Genomic DNA, 23456 nt, shown 5'->3' on the forward strand with positions numbered 1-23456 from the left:
TTAATGGGAAACCATGTTCCCATTGGCTGACTCTATTGTTCCCGCTTCATATCTGAAGCAGGAGTTACCGAAAAGATGAAATTGCGACCCTTTAATTTCCTGTCACCTCTTATGAAAGATTAGAAATATGAAAACTACAGTATAAATACCACAGTATAAAGTAAGTATCAGCAAAAACTTTATTGACCTTGAGAATTTTTTTTTTTTAAATGGAAGATTTTTATAGGGCAGGAAATTCAACCATATAAAAGATTTTCGAAAAGTTACACATTGAGCTGTTGGTCCAGGAATTTTGTTGAGATGTTCGCTACAGTTTCAGTTTCAAAATTCTGTATTATGGTCAACAGTCCTCAAAAACATTGCATATACAGTTTGGCAGTTCTTTATCCCATGTATTAAAAAGTAAAGTATTCTTGAAAAATGAAAAATAAAATCTTTAAAAAAAAAAAACAAGTAAAAATTGTGAAGAATATAACACGTCATCATCCTTCATATATTGGCACGGGCTTCTGGATTTTCCCATTGGTTTTATGCATTACTGGAATAGAAAAAAGTGAAATAATATAAATACTTGATCAAAAATATTATATTCACAGATACTCCCCTGGACATGCAGGCTCAGGGCCTACAGTAAGAGAGGGTGAGGCCCGCGCAACATGGGCATTTGAGATAAAAACACAAGAGAAATCAAATCCACTGGAAGGAGATGCAAACTACAGGTGATAGTACAAACAAGTTAGTTACCAGTTAAGCCTAAGACCTGTGACCACTGGTTGATGAGTAGTGTAGACCAGTTATAGGTTTTTTCCAGTATGATGTTCATCATAATATCTCCCAGAAGACAATAAAGTCCAAAATGTTTCAACTAGGTACGTGAACCCTCTGTTGGACAATCCCTACCCACCAATGAGAGGCTTCTACTGTTTCTACCCCTCGGTTCAAATCGCTTGGCCTTTCCAAACTTAGGACAGGTCAGAACTACTCAACGGAAGATATAAGAATGGTAGCACTGATGCCATTGGATCCAGCTAGGCCCCAGCATGTTCTGACACCTAATATGACTCGACTACTATTAAGACCTCTACGTATCTCCCCTTCCCAGGTTCCTAATACAGATACTCCTGGAAATGTAAAGAATACCCTACAAGGATAACTCCATTATGAACTCTCTTATGAGCTTAAGGTGCCATATGTCTTGAAGGATGGCTACCAAATAATGTGCTTCCAGTGACACTGCTGGAATTGTGAAACGTTTGTTTTGCACTTTTGACTCAAGTGTTGGTGTAACTAGTATCTTTCACCAAGAACATGTTCTAGCAACCATTTTCTTGGCATTTGTAATCATCACATTTCAGTGTATTGGGCCCTCCAAATGCACAACAGTATCCCAGTTACCTTTAGATTCACTAGAGTTGCAGGTTTGTCTGTTAGGGACACCTTCCAGAATCTACCCTAGTCTTATCCTGGCTCCATCACTGATATGTTCTACTCATGTTTGTATTTTATCTGGGAATCTGAACCTAGTATATAGTAAAGAGTTGTCCCAAATGTACAAACCCTTTAATAGGCAACATGTCCCAGTAGTTACCGTTCTTTCATCTGCTTCAACATATAGACATCTTCTGTGCAATGCTAGCATACCAGACTGTATCTAGACATACAGTGGGACATTTATCAATTTGGGCGCTTGGTGGAGCTCGATACATGCTATTTTTTTGAGTGAGATTTAAGTTTGTAGTGCATTGGATTAATGATTTGGGGCACTTCATAGACCAGCTTTTAGCTCCTATATTTGTGCACCAAAAGCTGCTTCTCAAATGAGTCGGAACAATAGACGTGCCATAAAAGTGACGGATTCACAAGAGGCCCCACAATTTTGTGCCCAAAAAAAGAAGTCGTGAGTGTTGGAAAACCGCCAAAATTGTGGCAAAAACCCTTCATAAATAAGGTGAAAGAGGCGCAGTAAGGGGGAAAAAAAATTCCCTTTTGAAAGGATAATAAATTCCACCCAAAAGTGTGTATCTGTGGCATGTATGCAAAGTCCTGAGGTGAATAAATACATTCAAACTCACCAACTGGTTAAATCCCAAGCTCTCCAAGATGCTATAAGATGTAAAACATCAGTTGCAGTCTTTCCTCCTGGTGACTTGAGGTCATCAGAAATGTCTCCATTGAAGTTTCCACAAGCTCCACAGATCAGCTCAGACAGTTTTTCAGAGACACGAAGAACAAGGTTTCCACTGTTTGTCAACTCAATCCTCAAGCTCGCTCCGATCTGGATAGAAACTGAGTGGTCCCCAGCATTAGCCGACAGTATATCAGAATCAACGGGGAAACTGTCCAAGCGTCCATTTACCTACACAAGGGACATGATAAGTTTTCTATAATGAAATATATATATATATTTTGTAAAGTTTAGATTCTAAGTTTAAACACATTACTTACCCATACATCTTTGTCTTTGGAGATGGTTACCAGGGAGTTTTTAAGGAAGATGTGAAGTCTGGCCACAGATGCTGAAGCCTTTTCACAACCCTGCAGATCAGCAACAATTCGGAACCATGCAGAAGCCTTGCTGTCACATAGAGATGCCACCTCAACGGGGCCATTTACAATAGGTCCTCCCTTAAGGCCATCAAAAGTGACCAATTTTTGAGAGCTCACAGAGCATTCACCTTCCTCTTTGTAGCAACCACGAACTCCATCCACTATACCACATTGTTCCTTAGCACCACATTGTACTGCAGTACAGGTCACACCTCCGGCCTGGCATTTACATTGTCTGGTACAATCTGCTGTAATAAAGGATTCTCCCTCCTACGAAAAAATTCAAAAGTTTGGTTTTACATGTATGACATAGTAAAAAGAGTTGTACTATGGACAGTAAACAGTCGTAGCAAAGTTGCAGGTTTTTACGTTATACAATTCCAAGAAAAACCCAAAGTGGCCATAACCCTATTGACCTTTCTAGGTCCAAGGTCATAAAAGACCTTCTTTGTCGTAGTTCAATCACATCTTACTTTATGTCATGTTGATACTCACACTCAGGTATTTTCCATTGAATGCACATCCACACTTGTCGGCAGTGACACATGTATCTCTATCCAAAACATATCCTGCATTACATTCACAGCCTTCAAAGCATCGGTTTGTACATTTCATTGGTGCTGTCAGTCCAGAGCAAGTTTGTTCACAAGTTCTGGTACAGAGTTCATAGTGGCTGTTTGCTGGGCAGGACAGAGCTAGAAGGAAAAAATCAGCAATTTAGGCCCATAAGCTTGGGAAGTAAAGATCTCTCTGCAAAATATGGACCTCTGGACAAAGTTCCAGGTTATACTTACGACAGAATGTTGGTGTTCTCCATGCACTAATAGTAACCCCAATAGCATGACAAGCAGCTGCATAGGCTTGGAGGCTCTTGCATAGAATTTCATCTTTTCCATCAACAGCACAAGCGTCATAGATGCAGTGGTTGAAATATTCATCTGGGTTGATCTTTGAATGACAAGCCTTGAATGGCCCCGATGGGTTTGTGATCATACCGCATGAGGATGTGGCCTTAAATGGCTGAAGCTTGGCATCTGCACATACTGGGCATTCTCCCTCCTTACAACCATCACTGCATTTGGCTCCGGCAATATTAACCTTCCAGGACAACCCGAAATCATTTACATTCTTGACAACCTGCTTGTTGGGAAGCTGGAATTCATCATTTCTGTCACCATTAAAATTGCCACAGAGGCCACCCACTTTACCACGATAAGTACTTGGAATGCTAAGGAGTACGTGGTACACGGTATCATAAAGAATCTTTAGACCAAAGTCTGTTTGCAAGACAACATTGTTTCCTTCTTGATTCACCATGACATTGTCATCGTCCAACACAAGTGGAAGATTGTTGAGCTCTCCATCAACCTAAAACAACATGAAGAAAAGATCATGACTACTATTCTCAGGACTGAGAGCTTGAAGGAAGCGGGTGATGTTTTATTGCAATTATACGAACCTTGACTTTTGATCTCATGTTTCTTTCAATGGCTATAGTGTAACCGTATACAGACACTACGACAAGCCTCGTCACAGCAACTCTTCCATTTCCATAGCTTTCATTCTCAACAACAATGGTGAACTTTGGCAGTTGAGAGTCATCTGCTACAACCTTTGAAAGAATGTACGTGCAAGTACCTTGGAAGTCAAATCTGAGACCATCAAAAGAGGTGTAGTGTGGATCTCCAGAAGCAACACATCTTCCACAATCTTTTGGTTGACATCCCCAAGCTCCATTGACCAATTTACATTCTTCTTCGGGACCACAGGCTTCTGATTTACACCGGACAATGCCATCGGCACCACATTGGCATTTCTCACTGCACTGACCCTTTGGATAGAAGATCTCATTCTTCTGATAATATTTATCTTGGTATACACAGCCACAGCTGGCAATAGGAACACATTTATGGCCACTCAAAAGATATCCATTGTCACAGTAGCAAGCTTCTTTACATGGTGATTCACAACCAGTTGGTGAGGACAACCCATGGCATGTGACGGGACAGGCGTTTCCACACAATTCATAGTGAGTATTTGGTGGGCAGGATAGACCTGGGAAAAAAATATCAATGGAATTTAGTCATTATTGCTTCCAGGAACAGTTTGCTGAAAACTTAGAAATTGAGAAAATGATGAAATGTATAAAAATTACTTACTGCAGAATGATGGAGATCTCCATTCCTGTAATTTGACCCCAGCTGCCTGGCAGGCAGCCACATACAGACCGATGGCATTACAGAAGGATGATGGGTGACCTTTGTATTGGCAAGCATCAAAAATGCAATCGTTAAAGAATGGGATTGGGTCTACAACTGCATGACATTGACTGAATGGCCCACTGGGTTTATTGATCAGTCCGCAGTATTTCTCAGTCTTGTACTCCTGCTTTTGGGCTTCAGAACACAGAGGACAGCTTCCACTACACTCTGGAGTACATCCAGGAACATCAGCAACTTTCCAACTGTTTCCAAATTGAACGGCATTAGGAGCTGGATTTCCATTCTTCATATTGAAGTCATCATTAGGATTCTTGTTGAAATTGCCACACAAACCACCAACAACATTTGCAAAGGTGCTGGGTATGGTCACTTCCACATAACTATTCCAATCATACTTGACAGTGATTTCAAAATCAGTCTTAATGATTCCATGGCTACCAGAGATGTAGGCCACAACTTTGTTGGTTTGGTAGTAGAACGGAAGAGAAGTTACCACTCCATCAACCTGAAAAATAATTCCAATTAATGACCCTTATTAAACCAATCTAAGAGATACCCTGAACTGGCCATTTCTGAATGATAAGCATTGAGATCCAAGCCACATTAGAAAATTTTACTCTATTCTAGAATTCTAGAAAACCCAAATATCCTTCACCTCATACTCACCAAAATACGGCGGGGGAAGTCCATGCTTAGAGTCACAGTTATATCATAAACCTCCAGGGTTACCACTTTAGTGTATGATACAGCTTTATTGCCACCACGATTGTTGTTCTGGACTGTGACCTTAAACTTTGGAATTGATGGGTTGGTGGAGGTCACACCAACAAGTTGGTATACGCAGGTACCCATGAAATCAAATCTTTTGCCATCGAATGTTGTGTAGTGTGGATCTCCCCATCCTGAACATGTGGAAAAGCTGAAAGGTTGACAGCTTCTTACTCCATTATTTACCATGCACCTCTCAGTGGATTTACAGCTGCTCTCCTTGCAGACTACCATCCCAAGAGTTGGATCACATTTACAGAGTCTGCGGCAGTTGTCATCTTCCCAGAATTCTTGGTTTGCTTGGTAGTAGGCACCATTGTAAGAGCAGCCACATTGTCCTACTGGAACACATTTGTCACCACTAAGGACAAAGCCATCATTACACTGGCAGGTCTCTACACAGGCCTCGGTGCATCTTGATGGAGCAGTACGATCGATACAAGTAGCTGGACAAGCCTTTCCGCAGAACTCATAGTGACTGTTTGCTGGACAAGCCAAAACTAGAGAAAAAGAATAAAATTAAGACATAAAAACACTGTCTTAAGCATCTACGTGGAATTGAATATAATGTGTGATACTTGCTCCACTCAATTTCTCCTCAATGAATATATCTCCCCCACAGAATTGTTGAATGGGGTTTGGAAATCCTGATTCTTCCTATAGTTCAGGTTTCCAAATATACCCAATTGAGTTCTAAATTATGTCATGATTAGGGGACAGCCAGAACTTTGGGTTCTGCAAGAAAGCTTACCCCCACCGTTAACTGCTACTGGCACAGATCATGGATGTTAACCCTGTAAATGCTGGTGGTGAGTGCATGCTAGCATTTTCCCTAGGCTGGGAGCAGTTAAAGGGTCAATGGGTTTTACCAATGTACATTCACATTTGGATAAATGGGTGTTAGCGGTGAGTGTTCGCATTTAGTTAGGGTACCAGACCTGAACTTTTGTTCAAAGGTTGGCCGAAATCACGAACCTCAATCAGTCTGCTCATCACATTCTGTTCATCCTCTCCCGATTTTATAACAGGGCACACAAAAAGGGAAACTACAAAAATGTGCTCCTTCACACCTTGTTGTCTCATAGGCAAGGAATGAGACAAATTAGAATTAAATAGTTGTCTCCGCACTGCTGCTCTTTCTACCCTCTCACAGCATTCAGTCTCAGATGCTACATCTGCTTCCATATGCTCCAATCCCACTTCTGATTCTTTACTATTATGGCAAAAGTAAAACTGTATCTATCCCCCCCCCACCCCCCTCCATGAAAGAGAGCCATAGACTGCAATTGTGGCTGTCATCTATCTGCAATTGGTGCAGCCAGATCCCGTCCACAATTTCAAATGTACCCTTACAGTTCTCCTCACTTACCACATCCTGAGGGGGTTCTCCAGTCATATATTTTGACTCCTTGTTTCCTGCAGGTATCCGCATAGGCATTAAGGGCTGGACACAGGAATTGGTTAGCGCCATTATTAATGCAGACATCATACAAACAGCTATCAAAGAAATTGTCTGGGTTAACTTTAGAATGACACTCCCTGAAAGGTCCATCTCCAACTTTACTGATAAGACCACATCTCTTATCATCTCCATACAGGCTCTTCTTGGCATCATTACAAGTTGGACAGTTAAGTCCAGGACAGTAGTCAAAGCAGAAGGGATCTCGGTCATTGACTTTCCAACTCTTGGCCCAGTCTACAATGGAGGTGACTGCTTTGTTGTCTGCGGTAATTAGTTCATCCTTGAAATTTTGGTTAAAGTTTCCACAAAGACCTTTAGTAAGGCCATAGTAGCTGCTGGAGAGGGTGACTACTACGTGCCAGTTATACTCATAGGTCACCTGAAGGCCAAAGTCTGTTCGTATCACAGCATTAAGACCACTGATACTCGCCGAGATCTTTCCATCCAACAAGGTCACTGGAAGATTCGTAATGACATCATTCACCTGTTGAAGACAACAGAGCAGTGTTCACAATTCCACAGGTGTCAAAACTGAATCCATGCTTAATTTCTTATATGTTCAGTGTAGTTTAATATAAAGTAGAAAATATTCCTCTTCTACTAAGGATTAGTTAGGTACTTAAAGGTGTCTCTCACAAGGTTGATATCCATTTTTCATCACATCCATTACAACTATCTATAGTTCTATAGTATAATTGAGCCAACCAACAGTAATATCATGTATGTACACAGTAACTGCACCAGCAGAATAGTGAGTGCAGCTCTGGAGTATAATACAGGATGTAACTCAGGATCAGCACAGGATAAGTAATGTCATGTATGTACACAGTGACTGCACCAGCAGCAGAATAGTGAGGGCATCTCTGGAGTATAATACAGGATGTAACTCAGGATCAGTACAGGATAAGTAATGTCATGTATGTACACAGTGACTGCACCAGCAGAATAGTGAGTGCAGCTCTAGAGTATAATACAGGATGTAACTCAGGATCAGTACAGGATAAGTAATGTTGTGTATGTACACAGTGACTGCACCATCAGCAGAATAGTGAGTGCAGCTCCGGAGTATAATACAGGATGTGTCTTAGGATCAGTACAGGATAAGTAATGTCATGTATGTGCACAGTGACTGCACCAACAGAATAGTGAGTGCAGCTCTGGGGTATAATACAGGATGTAACTCAGGATCAGTACAGGATAAGTAATGTCATGTATGTACACAGTGACTGCACCAGCAGCAGAATAGTGAGTGCAGCTCTAGAGTATAATACAGGATGTAACTCAGGATCAGTACAGGATAAGTAATGTCATGTATGTACACAGTGACTGCACCAGCAGAATAGTGAGTGCAGCTCTAGGGTATAATACAGGATGTAACTCAGGATCAGTACAGGATAAGTAATGTTGTGTATGTACACAGTGGCTGCACCAGCAGCAGAATAGTGAGTGCAGCTCCGGAGTATAATACAGGATGTGTCTTAGGATCAGTACAGGATAAGTAATGTCATGTATCTGCACAGTGACTGCACCAACAGAATAGTGAGTGCAGCTCTGTAACATAATATAGGACTACAGGTGACTGCACTAGCATTTTAGGGAGTGCAGATCTAGAGTTTAATTTTGCAGTATATGTTGATGAATTCTTTTTAGGATAACATGCTCACAGACGGAAAAACCCTTTACATACAATATCATACTTATTGAAATACCCTCTAAACTTACCCTAACTTTACCAAATTCCCCCTTCATAATGGCGATCTTGTATCCGTAGAGGGAGATAGTCACAGTTCTCACAAATGAAACAGCTTGGCTTCCTCGATTATCATTCTTCTCCTCAATTGTAAATGGAACAAGTCCAGGGTCACCTCCTCCATATTTAGCCAGGACATATGTGCAAGTTCCCTGGAAGTCGTAGTTGTATCCATCAAACGTGTGATAATGGGGGTCGCCCCAGGCCCAGCAAGTGCCTGTGAAATCTGGAACACAGACTGCATTTCCATTTTGGATCTTGCAAGTTTCCTTGATCCTACACTGCAAGGTTTTGCATGGATCTGTAATTGTAAAGAATAAGTTGTGGATTAGGCGGTTGGTTATAGAATTGGACATATGAGAGAGAGTCAGAAAAACTAGGCAAAAATATTTAAAGTGTAACACAAATGTTTGTAAAGTTTTTTCTATAGATGTAATAGCTAAAATCTAACATTTTACCAAAATTTATATTAATTACCTTTTTGCAGCTGTGATACCTCTCTTATTTGCCTGCCTCGCCCATTCTCCCTTCAGCCCTGCACTCTGGTTGTCAAGAAGAAACTGTACAAGAGGCACCAGGAGATAGCAGAATGGTCTCTAGTGTGAACAGTGGGTGAAGGGTCAGGGTTTTATAATGTGCTCGCAGGTATCCAAGAGCTGTGGTACATGTCTCCTGTTTCCTGTATACAGTTTGTCTCCTGTGTTCCCATACACAGTCCACCACCTACTCCTGCAGCTGCTCAATTTAATAAATAATCTACTAAAGCATGTACAGAATATCAACCACCAACCTGCTCTACAAACCTCCTGTGTATCTAGGCTTTGATTAGGCTAGTGAGGGTCAGTGGGGTGGGAGGAGGGTCAGTGGAGAGGGAGGAGGGTCAGCAGACCAAAATGATATACAGGATTAATCCATTTACTTTGCAGTGTGTGCTGTGTCTTCTCCATTCTCTTGCATGTCTGCAGCTGCTTGCTTATCCTTTTCTGTTCTCCTTCCTCCCCCACTGTTCTGAGGGGAGAGTGATGGTTTCCCACTGTGACTCTGAGGGGCAGACTCTGAGCCATATCTGTATCCATATACAATCTGTATAGTATTTGGATAATATTTCTGTGTGCATAGTGCATAGGTTTATATCTGTGAGTGTGTGTAATAAGCTGAGTATATGGGTCACTGTAACTGAAATGCACCTAACATATTTGTGACTATGTATAACTGACATTGAATTTATCTGACAGGTTAGGGCCACATATGTGCTGGGGACGTATTTAAGAGGGTAAATGAGAGATATATATGTGTATTACTTCATTCAAATTTTATAGTGTAGATTTCACATTGTTAGAATGTTTGATATACTTATTTTAGTGAATTACTGTTTGCTCAGCGCTGGATGCAGGGATCCAGTGATGAGTGCTGTCAGCACTATGCTCTCCCCTGCTCTGTAAATGTCTGTAAAGGAGAGGAGAGGCTCCAGCCTGAGATTCTGTGTCCTGATTGGCTGGGCTGCTTATGCTGGGGCATGTGAGGAGAGCTCAGTATTATGGGCAGTGAGGGAAACCGCTCTGGCCTCTGTTCCTTTAGCTGATGTCACAACCAGGAAGCTAGAGAGTATTTCACAGATAAGACTGTTACATTTATCAGGCTGGATCTCAGGCTAGGAAGAAGCCAGCAGTATGATGTAGGTATCATTTGAATCAGAGGCTCTCTCTAGCTGTGTTACAACAATTTTTGGCCAGGTAACTTATGCATTAAAAGTTACAAAATGTTTATACCACTTAAAACTGAGCCCCATAAAACAACTTCTAAAGTATAAGCTGATCAGTTGATACATTTTGTTGGCATTCCCTTCAACTGAAATCTTATCAGATTATTTAACCCATCCGTCATATATTACCTTTGTTGATACAGGCCACAATACCATCTTTAATCTTGCAGATCTCATCAGCCGCACACCCCGTGTCCTCACAGATGAGTCCACCCATTGGGCTACAGGTGCAAGCTTGTTTACAGTCACTGGATAGAACTTTTTCATTGGGCTGTTAAAAAAAAAAGGAAGGAAACAAAAGTTAAAGAATGTTTTATTATTTTTTTTCTCCAAAATATTCATGAAAACCCACAAGATGATGCAGCTACTGCTCGGAGGAACAAAGGTTAATTTGCCACAGCAGTACACAAATAAGGTCAAACAAGGTCAGCTCTGGGTCATTAACCCTTCACCCATGCTGAAGGGGGTCGTGGTTGACTCCGAAACGTGTTGTGTTCCTGAGATATCAAATATCTCATATTCCTACTATATCTATCCCAGTACACAAATAGACATGGACAGTAAGGTAGGAAAACCCATTACAAAATTCCCACTGGGGCCTACAGCTTCATGTTACCATGTCAATATGTGACCGATGACCTCTGTGCAATGCTCACCTTTGCATTTTAAATTGACATTTTAGGTCTTAGGTCATTCCTTATCAATAACTGCTTCACAGTTCCATCACAAAAGGCCACTTACAGGACACATTGTCAATTGTAGATTGGAAAATATGGAAAGGTTAAAGAAGTCGTAACCACACAATCTTAATCACCTGGTAGTATCTTCCATCTTCAAAGCAGCCACATTGATCCATGGATACACAGTCTTTTCCATCAAAGAAGAAGCCATCGTTACACTCACAGCCCTCAGAACAAGTTTCAGGACACTTGGCAGGATCGGTGACGCCAGCGCATGTTGAAGAGCAGACATCGGCACACGCTTTGTATTGGCTGTTGGCCGGACACTTCAAGGCTAAAATGTAAACAGATATACAAAAATGTAAGTAAATAGTTAATTTACATGGCATGGAAACCATTCACCCATGTCTACTCGTATTTAGTAATTCTTTGGTCCCAGGTCCGAAAAAGTTAGAAATCCTAGTGAGAGTACATTGCCAAATCGCATGGAAGGTGTCACTGTCATAGTATAGAAGTTCTCTTTTTCTAACTCAATGTAGGAATATGCCAGGGTTGGATTAGGGCAATCTGTCCACCAAAGTGGACTATTTTAGTTGCAAGTTATTGAATAGAAACAGCAGCTCTGAGTGAAAACTCAATATGAAGAATGTTGCGAAACCTAGGACAAGAGGGGTATAAGTGGGAACAAGTTCTATTCTGAGTTTCTGATACGTTTTTTTTATGCATAATACTGTACCGGTATGTACAATCCTGCACCAGACCTGTTGGTCAGTATGTTAATCTTATGCACAACCCCTCAAATAATGTTTCTGCAAATAAAAAGACTTACGGCAGAAGGAATCCGTTCTCCATGGTTGGATAGTAACCCCAGCTGCTTGGCATGCGGCCGCATAGCTATGAATGCTATGGCACAAGATATTTCCATCACCCTCGTTAGCACACAGATCATAGATGCAGTTGTTGAAGTAGGTGTCAGGGTTAATTTTAGCATAGCAAGCACTGAGTGGACCACTGGACTTCTTCATGAATCCACAATAATTCTCAGTCTTGAAGATTTCTTGCTTCTTTGCATCACATGCTGGACAAAGATTTCCACTACCTCCACAACCATCATCACACGTTACACCAGGAATCTGGACTTTCCAGGAGGCTCCAAATTTGGTGGCATCTGTAGTCACCGTCTTGTCAGGTAACTGTAAATCATCTTTCCTGTCCCCATTGTAATTACCACACAGGCCACCCAACTGGTTCTTGTAGTTACCAGGAACAGTGACTATGACATGGTAGACAAGATCATAATTGACCTGAACACCAAAGTCAGTGTCGATAAGAACTCTTATTCCGTGCTGATAGACACGGATTTTGCCATCTTCCAGGTTTACTGGGAGGTTACGGTACTCTCCATTAACCTGTGAGGGAAATTGAAGAAATATATTAGAATTGCTTTAAGCGTCTTACTTTTACACCAGGGAAGAGAGGGGAAAAATGAAGGAACTTGGAAATAATTTCAAAAATAGGTAACTGTCCTCAAAATCTGTAAATGTCTGATAACTTAGGGCTTCTTTATTAGGGCCTTGAATGCTGCTTCATTCGGAATAATTGAATATAACAAAGCTAAAACCTCATAAATAGTCTGTAAATTTGCAAATCTCCATTCCGACTCTTAAGTGAAAAAAAAAGGAGGGGGGCAAAGGAATCTGGAGCTATTGTTTATGTGGTGAATTGGAGGTTTGATTTTCTAAATACAGGGGGTGCTATTTAGGGGTAACCAGCAGGAATAAGAATTACTTACCAAAATTTTACCACGAACTTCAAACTCAAGAATCAGGTTGTATCCATAAACTTCAAAAGAGACCAGTTTTGTGACTGCAACCTTTCCATTTCCCCATTTCTCATTTTTAACATTAATGGCAAAAGGAACCAAATTCTCCCGATTTGTGATGGTCTTCGTGAGGGTGTAGGTGCAGGTGCCTTGGAAGTCAAAGGCTAGACCATCGAAAGACATGTAGTGAGGATCGCCTGCAGCAGAACACTGAGCAGATCCAACTGGCTGACATTTCTGGACTCCATCTATAACTTTGCATTCTTCATTGGGTCCACAGCTGAAAGCTTTACATTCGACAGCTCCACTGGTTGTGCACACGCACTGCTGGTTGCATAGACCACTGGGGAAAAATACCTCACCAGCCTTGTAGTATCTATCATTGTATTGACAGCCACATTGGGAGATGGGAACACAGTCTCCACCACTCAGGATAAAGCCATCATCACATTCACATCCCTCTGAACATACAGGTTTGCATCCCAATGGCGGAGAAAGGGAGAGGCAAGTGGGGGCACAGCCAGAGGCACATACTTCATAGTGGCTGTTCTTTGGACAATTTTTACCTATGGTTGAAAAATCATGAAGGTTAAATATCTACTGGAAATTAGGCAGAATATATGGATGAAAACATTTGACAATAGTCTGCATTAAACTTACTGCAGAACTTGGAGGTTCTCCATGGGTATATGGTGACTCCAGCATCTTGACATAAGGTGGCATAGCTGGCAATTATCTTGCATAGTACATCTTCTCTGCCTTCATAGAAGCAAGCGTCATATACACAACTCTTGTAGTGTCCATCTGGGTTTATCTTGGCATGGCACTCACGGAAAGGTCCATTCTTATCTTTTATGATTCCACATCCTTCTTTATTGTTATTATGGCGAAGTTCAAGTTCTGCCAACTTTAAGCAATCTCCTTTGTCTTCTTCATAACAACCAGGGACATTTTGCACCTTCCAGCTGTTTCCAAAGAGAGTTGGTTTTGTGGTCAACTGGTTATTTTTCATGAGGAACTCATTGCTCTTGTCATTATCAAAGTTACCACAAAGACCACAGACTGCTCCTGCGTAACTACTTGGAAGGGTGACGGCAACATGACTTTCCCAGTTGTAGGAGACACGAAGACCAAAACTAGTCTGGATAATGGCATGAAAACCTTGTTTGTAGATTGAGAGTCTTCCAACATCAATGACATAAGGAAGGTTAGTAAGTACTCCGTTAAGCTGAAAGATAAAAATGAGCAGTTAATTACAACTAGGAATCCTATAGACAGATTATGAAAAGATTTGACCAAACAGAAAAAAAACTCACCAAAATTCTGTTTTTGTATTTTCTGTCAATGACAATATCAAATTCATAGACCTTGACTTGGACTGCTGAGACATAGGAAACAACTTTGCTTCCTCTGTTTTCATTTTGTACATTGACCTGGAAGTCCACCAAATCATCTGACTTTTTGCAAACTCCTGCAAACTGGTAGATACATGTGCCCTGGAAGTCATATCTCATACCATCAAATGTCATATAGTGGGGATCTCCTGATGCTGAGCAAGTCCCATAAGATACAGGGTAACAATTCTGGATTCCATTCACAACTGCGCATTGTTCTGAAGACTTACACTTGGTGGCTTTACATTCAACTTTCTTGGTGGAAGGGTTACAGGTGCACTGCTTCTCACACTTATTGTCACCCCAGAACTTCTCATTGGGAGCATATAATTTGCCTTGGTAAATACATCCGCAACTGGCCTTGGGGATACATTTTCCCTCATCAAGGACATATCCAGCCTTACATTGACAGGACTCCACACATGAATCAGAACATACGGAGGGTGTTGCATCGTCATTGCAGGTGGCTGGACACGCTTGTGCACAGAGCTTGTACTCGCTGTTCACAGGACATGACATTGCTGGGGGAGAAATAATATATAAATATATAATTTCACAGCAGATGATTTTAGGTGCTAAGATGAATTCCTGTTATATGTTTATAATATACATAGAGTAAAGTACGGTGTATGGTAAGTGGGCCAAAAAAAAATATCCGGCCTTGTGTTTCCATATAGGACTAGCCAAAGCCTTTGGAAAGGGGTGGCACACTTATTGGATAATCAACACATGACACAGCCCATGAATAAAGTAAATGGTCTCAAATATCAACTGAAGATAAAATGTGATCCTTTTTTTGGAGCTATGTAAGAAATGCCAACAATTAAGCCTTCCATGATTGTGTGTATGCATAAAGAGACAAAACAACAATTTAAGATTTCAACTTACGACACCGAGAAAGTTGTCTCCATTCTCCAATTGAGACTTTGCTTCTTTGACAGGCATCAGCATAGGATTTTAAGCTCTGGCATAGGATCTGCTTAGAGCCTCCATTCATGCATAGATCATATACACAGTTGTCCAGGTATGTTTTGGGATCTATGACGGAGTGACACTGGCGGAATGGACCATCTAGAAGTTTAGAGATCAACCCACAGCTTTGTTCACTTTTGTATGTTTGTTGAGTTTCAAGAGGACATGTCTTGCATTCCCCATTACAGTTGTGCCAACAGAACCTGTCTCCATCATCAACTTTCCAACTTTTGCCAAAGTCAACCAAGTTAGGAGCTAGTGTTCCAGTTGGTGTCATCAGGTCATCTGAAGGATTTCCATTATAGTTTCCACACAATCCGCAAACACTTTGAAAGAAGCTACTGGAGATGAATACTTTTAAGAAAGAGTTCCAATCATAGTAAACTTTTAAGGTAAAGTCTGTTTCAATGACCACCGAGCCGCCAGACTGATACAAGCGGACCTGACCATCATTCAGACTCATAGGGAGACGGAGACGTTGGTTGTTTACCTGTAGAGATATCATATAAAGGTACATTGTATATCGTATGTAAATGTTATACTGTAGTATTATTATCAGAAATAGACATAGAAGAATCATTTACACTTACCCTCACAAATCCATATTCGTATCTCACTAGGGATATGGAGTAATCATAGACTTGTACGGTAACATAGCTGACATAAGCCACACGAGTATTTCCTCGATTTTCATTCTTGGCTTCAATATTGAAAGTTGGGAGGCTGCTATCACTGCCACAGGTCTTGGCAATAGTGTATGTGCAAGTGCCTTGGAAGTCATAGTAATAACCATCAAAGGTACGATAGTGGGGATCGCCAACTGCATGGCAGTAGGCTTCAGAGTCTGGCACACATATTGGTTTCCCATTGGACATCTGGCACTTCTCTTTAGCTCTGCATTTCACCGTGCTGCAAGATGGACCTGTGTTGACTGAAAAACAACATATGAGTAATCTAGAAATAGGTGATCGTTAAAACAAATCCCTCTTCACACCAATTGAAAAAAAATCCAGAAATGTACCTTCAACACATGTGGCTGGAGATCCGTAGCTGTTCAGTTTCACAAACCCATAGGACAACAACATGAAGGGCGAAGATGGGTTCTCCACTAGTTGGAAGCTAAACCCTTTCCCTAATCTCTGAGTTGCCCAGGAATAATCTGTTCCTGGAATATCATTCCATGACAAGTCTGTAATGGGACCTTTATTATAGGTGACTTTTGAGATATCTGCTTTCTTTGCTACGAGAGTTCCATAGTTTTCAAATTCTTTCTGACCATAGATGTAGTAAGAGGAACAGTAGCTGCTCACTGGGGGAATGGTCATTAGAATTGGATCATATGGTGAAAAAAACTTGTCTTGCCAACCTGTACAGTAGTAGATCACTTGAATTCCAGAACTGGCAGTAAGAAAAATGGGGGTTTTTACAGGAACATCTAGCTGAATTACTTCACCCGCATTTAAGTTCTTGCTTGTAGCTTTGGTTTCAATTTGGTAATCAATTTTAGTATTTACAGCTGCTACCACAAATATAATATCAGATTTGAACTGCAAGGATATTGGAGGGATGATAAAACTGGTACCCCAACTGTTGACAGGCCTGAGCTGCTCATAGACATGGTTGCACTTGGAGTTCTTCCATGTACACGTGTGACCACTCAATACAGCCACAGGTTTTTGAGATACTACGCGAGTCCCAGATAAGTTGTCTTTGCTGAGGAGTTGAAGGGCATTGTATGGTTCTAGGAGGACAGTGAGCTTGCTACCTGCTGCATAGGTCTTCTCTTGGTAGGTAACTGCTCCGGTCAGAAAGATATCAACATTGGTTGGTTCTTCGTAACTTACCACAGAGAACTCTTTGAACCCATCATCAGGACCACCTAATGGTGTTACTATATAGTAATCTGTACCAAGTTGTTCAATGGGGTACACAATGCTAGTATCGGCACTTTGGAACTTAAAATTGAGTGATAGGACTGAAACAGGTTTATCAGATTTGATGCCAATCACATTGCAAGATTTAGTAGAACCACCTAACTCTGCATTGCCAGGAATCTGGACAGTAAGCGTTGACCTCTCGTTCACAGTCAAGACCTGTTTGAAGCTGGACTTGTTCATCCATATTGTAACAGTGGTAGAAGGATTGTACCCAGTGATGAAAAGTTGGAAGTCGGCTTTGCTGTAAGATACCTGATAGTTCTGCATAAAGACGGTAACAAATTCCTTGCCCAGTGGACCAGCGAAACAGGTTCCTTCAAGAAGAGCACAAACGAGAATATTACAATCCAATATAACATGGTAGAACACATACATTTATAAGAACCTTTTCTATTTTGACAAGACACCATGGAAAATTTTTTGGGGGTTTCGAGCCTCTTCTTGATACTGAATTTTGGTTGGAAGTGCCAACCATCTAATGTATGTAGGTGCCTTCTAACGAAGAGTAATCGAGAAAAATTTTTATTCTTAGAGAAATTTCGCCACCATTGTGGATGGCCTTCTCTGATGTCTTACAGAAGAGAGAACTTGGAAAATTATTCATAGACAGGTAATTTTTTTTTCATCATTATTAGGACCCTAACCATTTGGTTAATTCTATTGGTTGCACCGGGAGTCCTATCGGAAAGTTGTAAATCCCTATTACTACATCTTATTTTTAGAATAGTCTTATTCTTCTATATTAGTCTATGAAATAATTCAGCTTCTACTGTAATTAATGGGTTTGCCATTCCATATTGAATACTTTACCGACAAATCAAGAGTTGGGTCAATTTAGGAGTGTTTGTTTGATTTTCTTTGAGGACACGGGTACAGCAAATATAATTTAAGCTTGGTCTTAGTGTTGTGCTCAGTTAACCAAAGGGATTTGGCTTCGAGGGACAACCCTGAGTACACAAAGTGAAAATATTTAAAAAGTAATGTATTTATACATACAGAGGAATGAAGGGTGTAAAGATTATACAAACACCATGCGAGATAAGTTAAATTCTTGTCTATATACAGCTACAAATCACTCAATATTGTGTATTAATTTGTAGAGATTTCAATCACTCATACATTGTCATACAATCACTGAAAAGGCTTAGCACAGCAGATCATGGGGATTACCCACTGTCAGTGTTGGAAAGCCGGTATTCAGAAACAATAATAGGGGATATTGATCAGGGCTTGTAGGCTGGTTTTGAGGCATAAAATCCCTGAAATAATCAAAATTATTGTCGGATAGATAGTAATTGTAATTATTTCCCCCTTTATTTGGTGTGGAGGGGCATGAGGGGGGGTGTGGACAAAGGTGTAATGGACCGGCATGGGATGTTTCGGTCAGCAAACTTTCATAAGCGGAAGTCCATAGGCTGTGGTGTAATTCTACTCCAGGTGGGCCCGGTGTAGAATCGTACTCCAGTGCAGCCCATCTGCTGCATACAACAAGAGGTTAGAGCCTCCTGATGTATCTGTTGGTGCCGGAAAATGGGGCGAATATTGTTATAGCCACTAATTACAATTATTTCCAGCTTTACTTGGAGTGTAGAGGCATGAAGGGGGGTCACGGCCATTGGCAGAGTGAACCAACTTAGGTCATAGCCATGTGGGGATGAGCCCATGTGTATGAGCTACAGCCAGCAAACTTTCATAAGCGGAAGTTCATAGGCTGCAATGTCATTCTACTCCAGGTGGGCCCCGGTGTAGAATCATACTCTGGTGCAGCCCTTCTGCTGCATACAGCAAGAGGCTGGAGCCTCCTGTGGTGCCGGAGATGTGGGGGGTTTATTGTTATAGCCAGTAATTATTTCCCCCTTTACTTGGTGTGGAGAGGCATGAAGGGTAGGCAAGGCCAAAGGCTAAGTGAACCAACACAGGGTAGAGCCGGCATTAGGCAGAGCTACGTGGGGTTGGGCCAGTGTGTATGGGCTACAGCCAGTAAACTTTCATGAACTTTACGAAGGTGTTTTTTTTTTTTTTACAAACTAGCAACATTATGTCTCATCTCTACAAATCTTTATATTTTGCCGAAAGCCTTGTCTCCCCAACTCCCCCCGCCCAGAATCTTGCCGTGTAATTACTCAATTGAAGTAGCTGGCGTTGTAACCAGACTGAACATTTTTTGCCTAAGGTGAAATAAAGAAATTTTGTGTAGCTGTTTTCAATGTGACATAAGATAAAACTGCATTGACTTTGCACAGAGCACAGGTAATGGGAAGCCATAAAATATCCCTGCAGTTGCATTTCATGCGTTACTGTCCTCAACAAATATGTAGCTTCATCAAGGGATCTTCAGGCTACCACTTTTATATTGAATATAAGTGCGGGTACGGTATACACACCTCCCTGGCAGAATAGACTTTAAAGGCGTTTAACCACGAATACAAGTTCTGTGGATAGGGCCTAACTTGCTGAACTGTGTGGGTCTTAGCGATGAGACCCCCACAGATCACAAAAACAATGGGGTCTGCGTTCCTCTGACGGACCCCTCGTCTCTCCGTTATACTAATGGAGAAGATGGCCACGCATAACCGTTCTGCTTCATTAATCTCTATGGGGCTGTCGGAGATCCATAGGTCCATAGAGATTAATAGAGCAGAATGGTCATGTGCAGGTTTCTGCTCCATTAGTCTGACGGAGCGACGAGGGGTCAGACTGGGGGTGTCACTAAGTCAAGTGATGGGCATTTTCATATATTTGAAAAGGACACATGAAGGAGCGGTATCCCAAGGGGGGTGGGGTGGGACTACTCCATTACAGCCACTTCCAGGTTCCTAATGCCTAGTCATGAGCCCATTGCATGGAAAGTCCTATATAAGGCTACATTCACAGTGCCGTATGGGGGGTGATATACGTCCCCCATAGATGGAATGGGCGCACTGTGCCCAACGGGAACGGTATGGTGCCCCACACATGCAGCACTGTACCACTCCGTACCCCGTAGAAAGATAGGAAATGTACTATCTTTCTCGGGAATACGGTGCCATGCGACGTATACTTCTATGGAGAGGGGCGGGGGCGAGCGGCGCTCTCCCCTCTTCCGCTCCCCGTCACTGCTGTGTGCCCGCCCTGCTACGGTATAGCGGGCAACGGCACGGTGAATGTAGCCTATTTTTATATACAAAAACTCTTTGGCAGTGTATGTACTATGCTCTGTGGAGACTGGAGGAAGTGCTAAAAATGGGTCGCATGGTGACAGGTTCCCTTTAACTTCTGAAGCACAAGCTACATAGAGGTTTTACTCTATCTGTAACTTGCTAAGCAAATATTCACTTCACCCTTCAATGAACCTGGTGATAAGACTCTCAGATCTGGTTCTGCTTCATTGCTCGGAAACAGTGAATGGCGGCCAAATCTAAAATATCTCAAGAGACAACAATCCGATCATTTCCCTAGAAGTCTCCTATGATCCTAATAACTGCAGGGTACATAGCAGCCTTCTAGTAATGTATGCATATGTCCCAAGCCAAAGCCGAGCACCAAGTACTGCATCAGAGTAGGAGTAAAGGGGTAACAACATGGGAGCTATAGATGGTATAATTACAGTATATAGGCAGTGATATGACTGTGCTACTCATATATGATCTAGATGAGTGATACAGATGGTACCATTTAAAATTTTTAGGCATAATAAACTGGAGGGGCTGGGAAAAACTAATATTTAGGTTAACTGGCCTTATCTCAGACAAATAAGACTATTTTTGGCTCATTATCACATAATTACAGAGTTATTCTTTTTTTAAGGTAAATGGGTGAGAGTTAACAAAGAAAAGGGAATTTGAAAAAAGGACATTTCATACCCCTACCTGAAGGGGGGTAGTAGTTTAATCGGGTAAAACCAAGTGACCTCTCTTAGCCTAATCCTATAATTCCAGAAACCACAGCTAACACATAATTGGCTTATTTACTAAGGGTCCCGCACCCGCATTCCCGTCGGGTTTTGGGGGATCGCGCCATTGGGACAGGGATTTAGCAGGTGATTGTGTTGCACGTGATCAGATTTTGGCACCTTTCATGCGACACAAATTGGGCGGCGGCCGTAGGACGATCTGACGGATTCAGACAAACCGCAGGATTTAACTTAAATATTGTGTCGCTAGCCATGCACTTACATACACCGGGATGAAGATGGTGAACTCTGGTGGACCTGAGCAGGGAAGTGGCACATGCAGGATATCGGGCGCATGATCTCAATGAACCGCGGCAGATGTGCATTCCGGCAGACATTCCGGATGGGGGAACGTGCATGGACGGGTAAGTAAATGTGCCCCAATATGTAGAGTGATATAAGTAACCAAGGAAAAGAAGAAGCTGAAGAGAAACTAAACTGTACTAATATAACTAAGTGATATATTATTCAGCAGGAGCAACTTTTACCTAGGGGGTCTACTCACCAGGATAGATTCATTATGGCTTTCAAACCATGTGAATCTACCTCTCTCTTCCGTTTTCAGAGTTTCTCCGACCCGTGCGTGGCATGTTGTAGACGAGACTGGGTGGGGAGCGGGGCAAGTGGAGGGCGGACTGGGCCTTCATGCAGGATCGGCTCCAGGTTTCAGTAGGCCCCTGGGCGACAGAGCCTCAGTGGACCCCTTTGCAGTGAGATCACGTGGCGGAATTAAAAATTCCGAAACTAAAACAGTTTCCTATTCCCTAAAATATTCCCTAGTACATTGTACCAATCAGTCCCCTCATGGTTATTTTATTTACAGCCCCCTCATGGTTATTTTTTATAAAGCTTCATGTGGCCCCCCAGCAGCTTTGGACCCCTGGTATGCCCAGAGCTAGTGCCAGCCAGTATTTATGGTTACTATAGTCTCCAGAAAACTAGCAACAATTTCAGATCTGGTCTAAATATCGGAACTGGTGAAGTTTAAGCCCATATTCACTAAGCGATTGGAGCCTCTTAGTGTATATGTGGACGCCAAACCGCCGGAGGAAGGCGTTTTAAAGCTGGCATTATAACACTAGTCTAAATGAATCTCTCCCATTGAGTTATACAGGGGTCTGCAGGAGAGGTGCTCATGGACAAAAAATTTAAAATTCAAAATACGAATTCAATGGACACAAGATTAGTGAAAACAACAAAAGAAACAGGGAAGAAATAAACTTTGAAGTCAAACTTGTGCCCACATCATACATCACACTTTACCACTACCACTATTGTATAGATTTTAATAAAAGATGTGTCCAATGTTATGGGGGGGTTCACTTCCCTGGTTGTTGATGCAAATTTCTGTGTTGAGAACTTTACAACCAAAGAGATATTGTAAATCTGATTGTTGTAATTGGTTTCTGAGATAATTCTGATCTTCTTTGATATGTTACATGACCATCTGCCTATTGGACAGAATTTGCCCCTGATCCAATATGGCCGCTATCAAGATGGAAGCCATTTTTCAAACATAACATAGAATATAGGCCCCTCAGGCATTACTTGCTGAGGAATCAGATCCGTCATTTTCCCTTTTGTATCATTAATAGTTTATTGCCGTCCTGAGTTCAGCTCTTATCTGTAGATTTCATAGGACCAGCATTGTTCCTGCACTACGAGGGGGCGCTATTTGTGGACAGAAGGAGGCGTGAGGCATAGACTAATATTTGACATGGACTGGATGACAGATTTATTATCAACTGAGAGATATTGTATAATAACTGTATGTACTCACCACATAGGAAGGCCAGGAGGGCCCACAGCTGCAGGACCGTCACCGTACCCATGGCTGCCGAGAGAGGAGGGCAAGACATTAATACCTATTATAAAGTTTTATATTAACTATGATCAATTAATTTGTGTTCTCCATACACATCCAAAGCTGCAGCAGATCTGAGTTTGAAACGGTTCCGATGCTTCTGTTCTATTAAAGGAAATCTACCATCAAAAACCATCATGACAAACCGCGGACACTTTCTCATAGATCCAGGCACCGGAACTGTGGAAATGTCCTTCTATGTGTTATCCATGGCCTCCTTCATTCTCAAACCAACTTTTAAAAGTTGCATCAAAAAAGCCAGAAGGGCCACCATAAAAAGGCTTAACAAGCTGTTACATTGCCCCCCCCCCCTCAAGCTGCTTCCTCAGCACTTCTCTCTTCCTC

At 41.7% G+C, this 23456-nt stretch overlaps 1 protein-coding gene across 1 annotated transcript; it reads right to left on the reverse strand.

The window, feature by feature from the left end:
- Positions 1–156: 156 nt before the first annotated feature.
- Positions 157–23108, reverse strand: LOC140134646 (IgGFc-binding protein-like). The gene is made up of 20 exons (XM_072155110.1): positions 23028–23108; positions 16401–17630; positions 15970–16310; positions 15296–15869; positions 14330–14928; positions 13674–14241; positions 12984–13579; positions 12021–12600; positions 11326–11525; positions 10641–10782; positions 8722–9050; positions 6907–7483; positions 5436–6037; positions 4707–5274; positions 4007–4602; positions 3342–3915; positions 3043–3242; positions 2446–2817; positions 2073–2356; positions 157–538 (listed from the first exon to the last, which is right to left on the reverse strand). Exons 1-20 carry the CDS (start codon positions 23104–23106, stop codon positions 529–531), a joined length of 9021 nt encoding a protein of 3006 aa, XP_072011211.1. The 5' UTR covers positions 23107–23108; the 3' UTR covers positions 157–528.
- Between the last annotated feature and the right edge of the window lie 348 nt (positions 23109–23456).

Source organism: Engystomops pustulosus, chromosome 6, assembly GCF_040894005.1.
Source record: "Engystomops pustulosus chromosome 6, aEngPut4.maternal, whole genome shotgun sequence".
In the NCBI taxonomy this organism is placed as follows: Eukaryota; Metazoa; Chordata; class Amphibia; order Anura; family Leptodactylidae; genus Engystomops; species Engystomops pustulosus.

Excerpts from the sequence above, each read along its gene's own strand:
- LOC140134646 (XM_072155110.1), bottom strand. The coding sequence starts at position 23,106 with ATGTCTTGCCCTCCTCTCTCGGCAGCCATGGGTACGGTGACGGTCCTG. Across the intron at positions 16,311-16,400 it reads TCCAGCCACATGTGTTGAAG|TCAACACAGGTCCATCTTGC; the intron begins GTACATTTCTGG and ends GTTGTTTTTCAG. Across the intron at positions 14,929-15,295 it reads GAGACAACTTTCTCGGTGTC|CAATGTCATGTCCTGTGAAC; the intron begins GTAAGTTGAAAT and ends TTTCTCCCCCAG.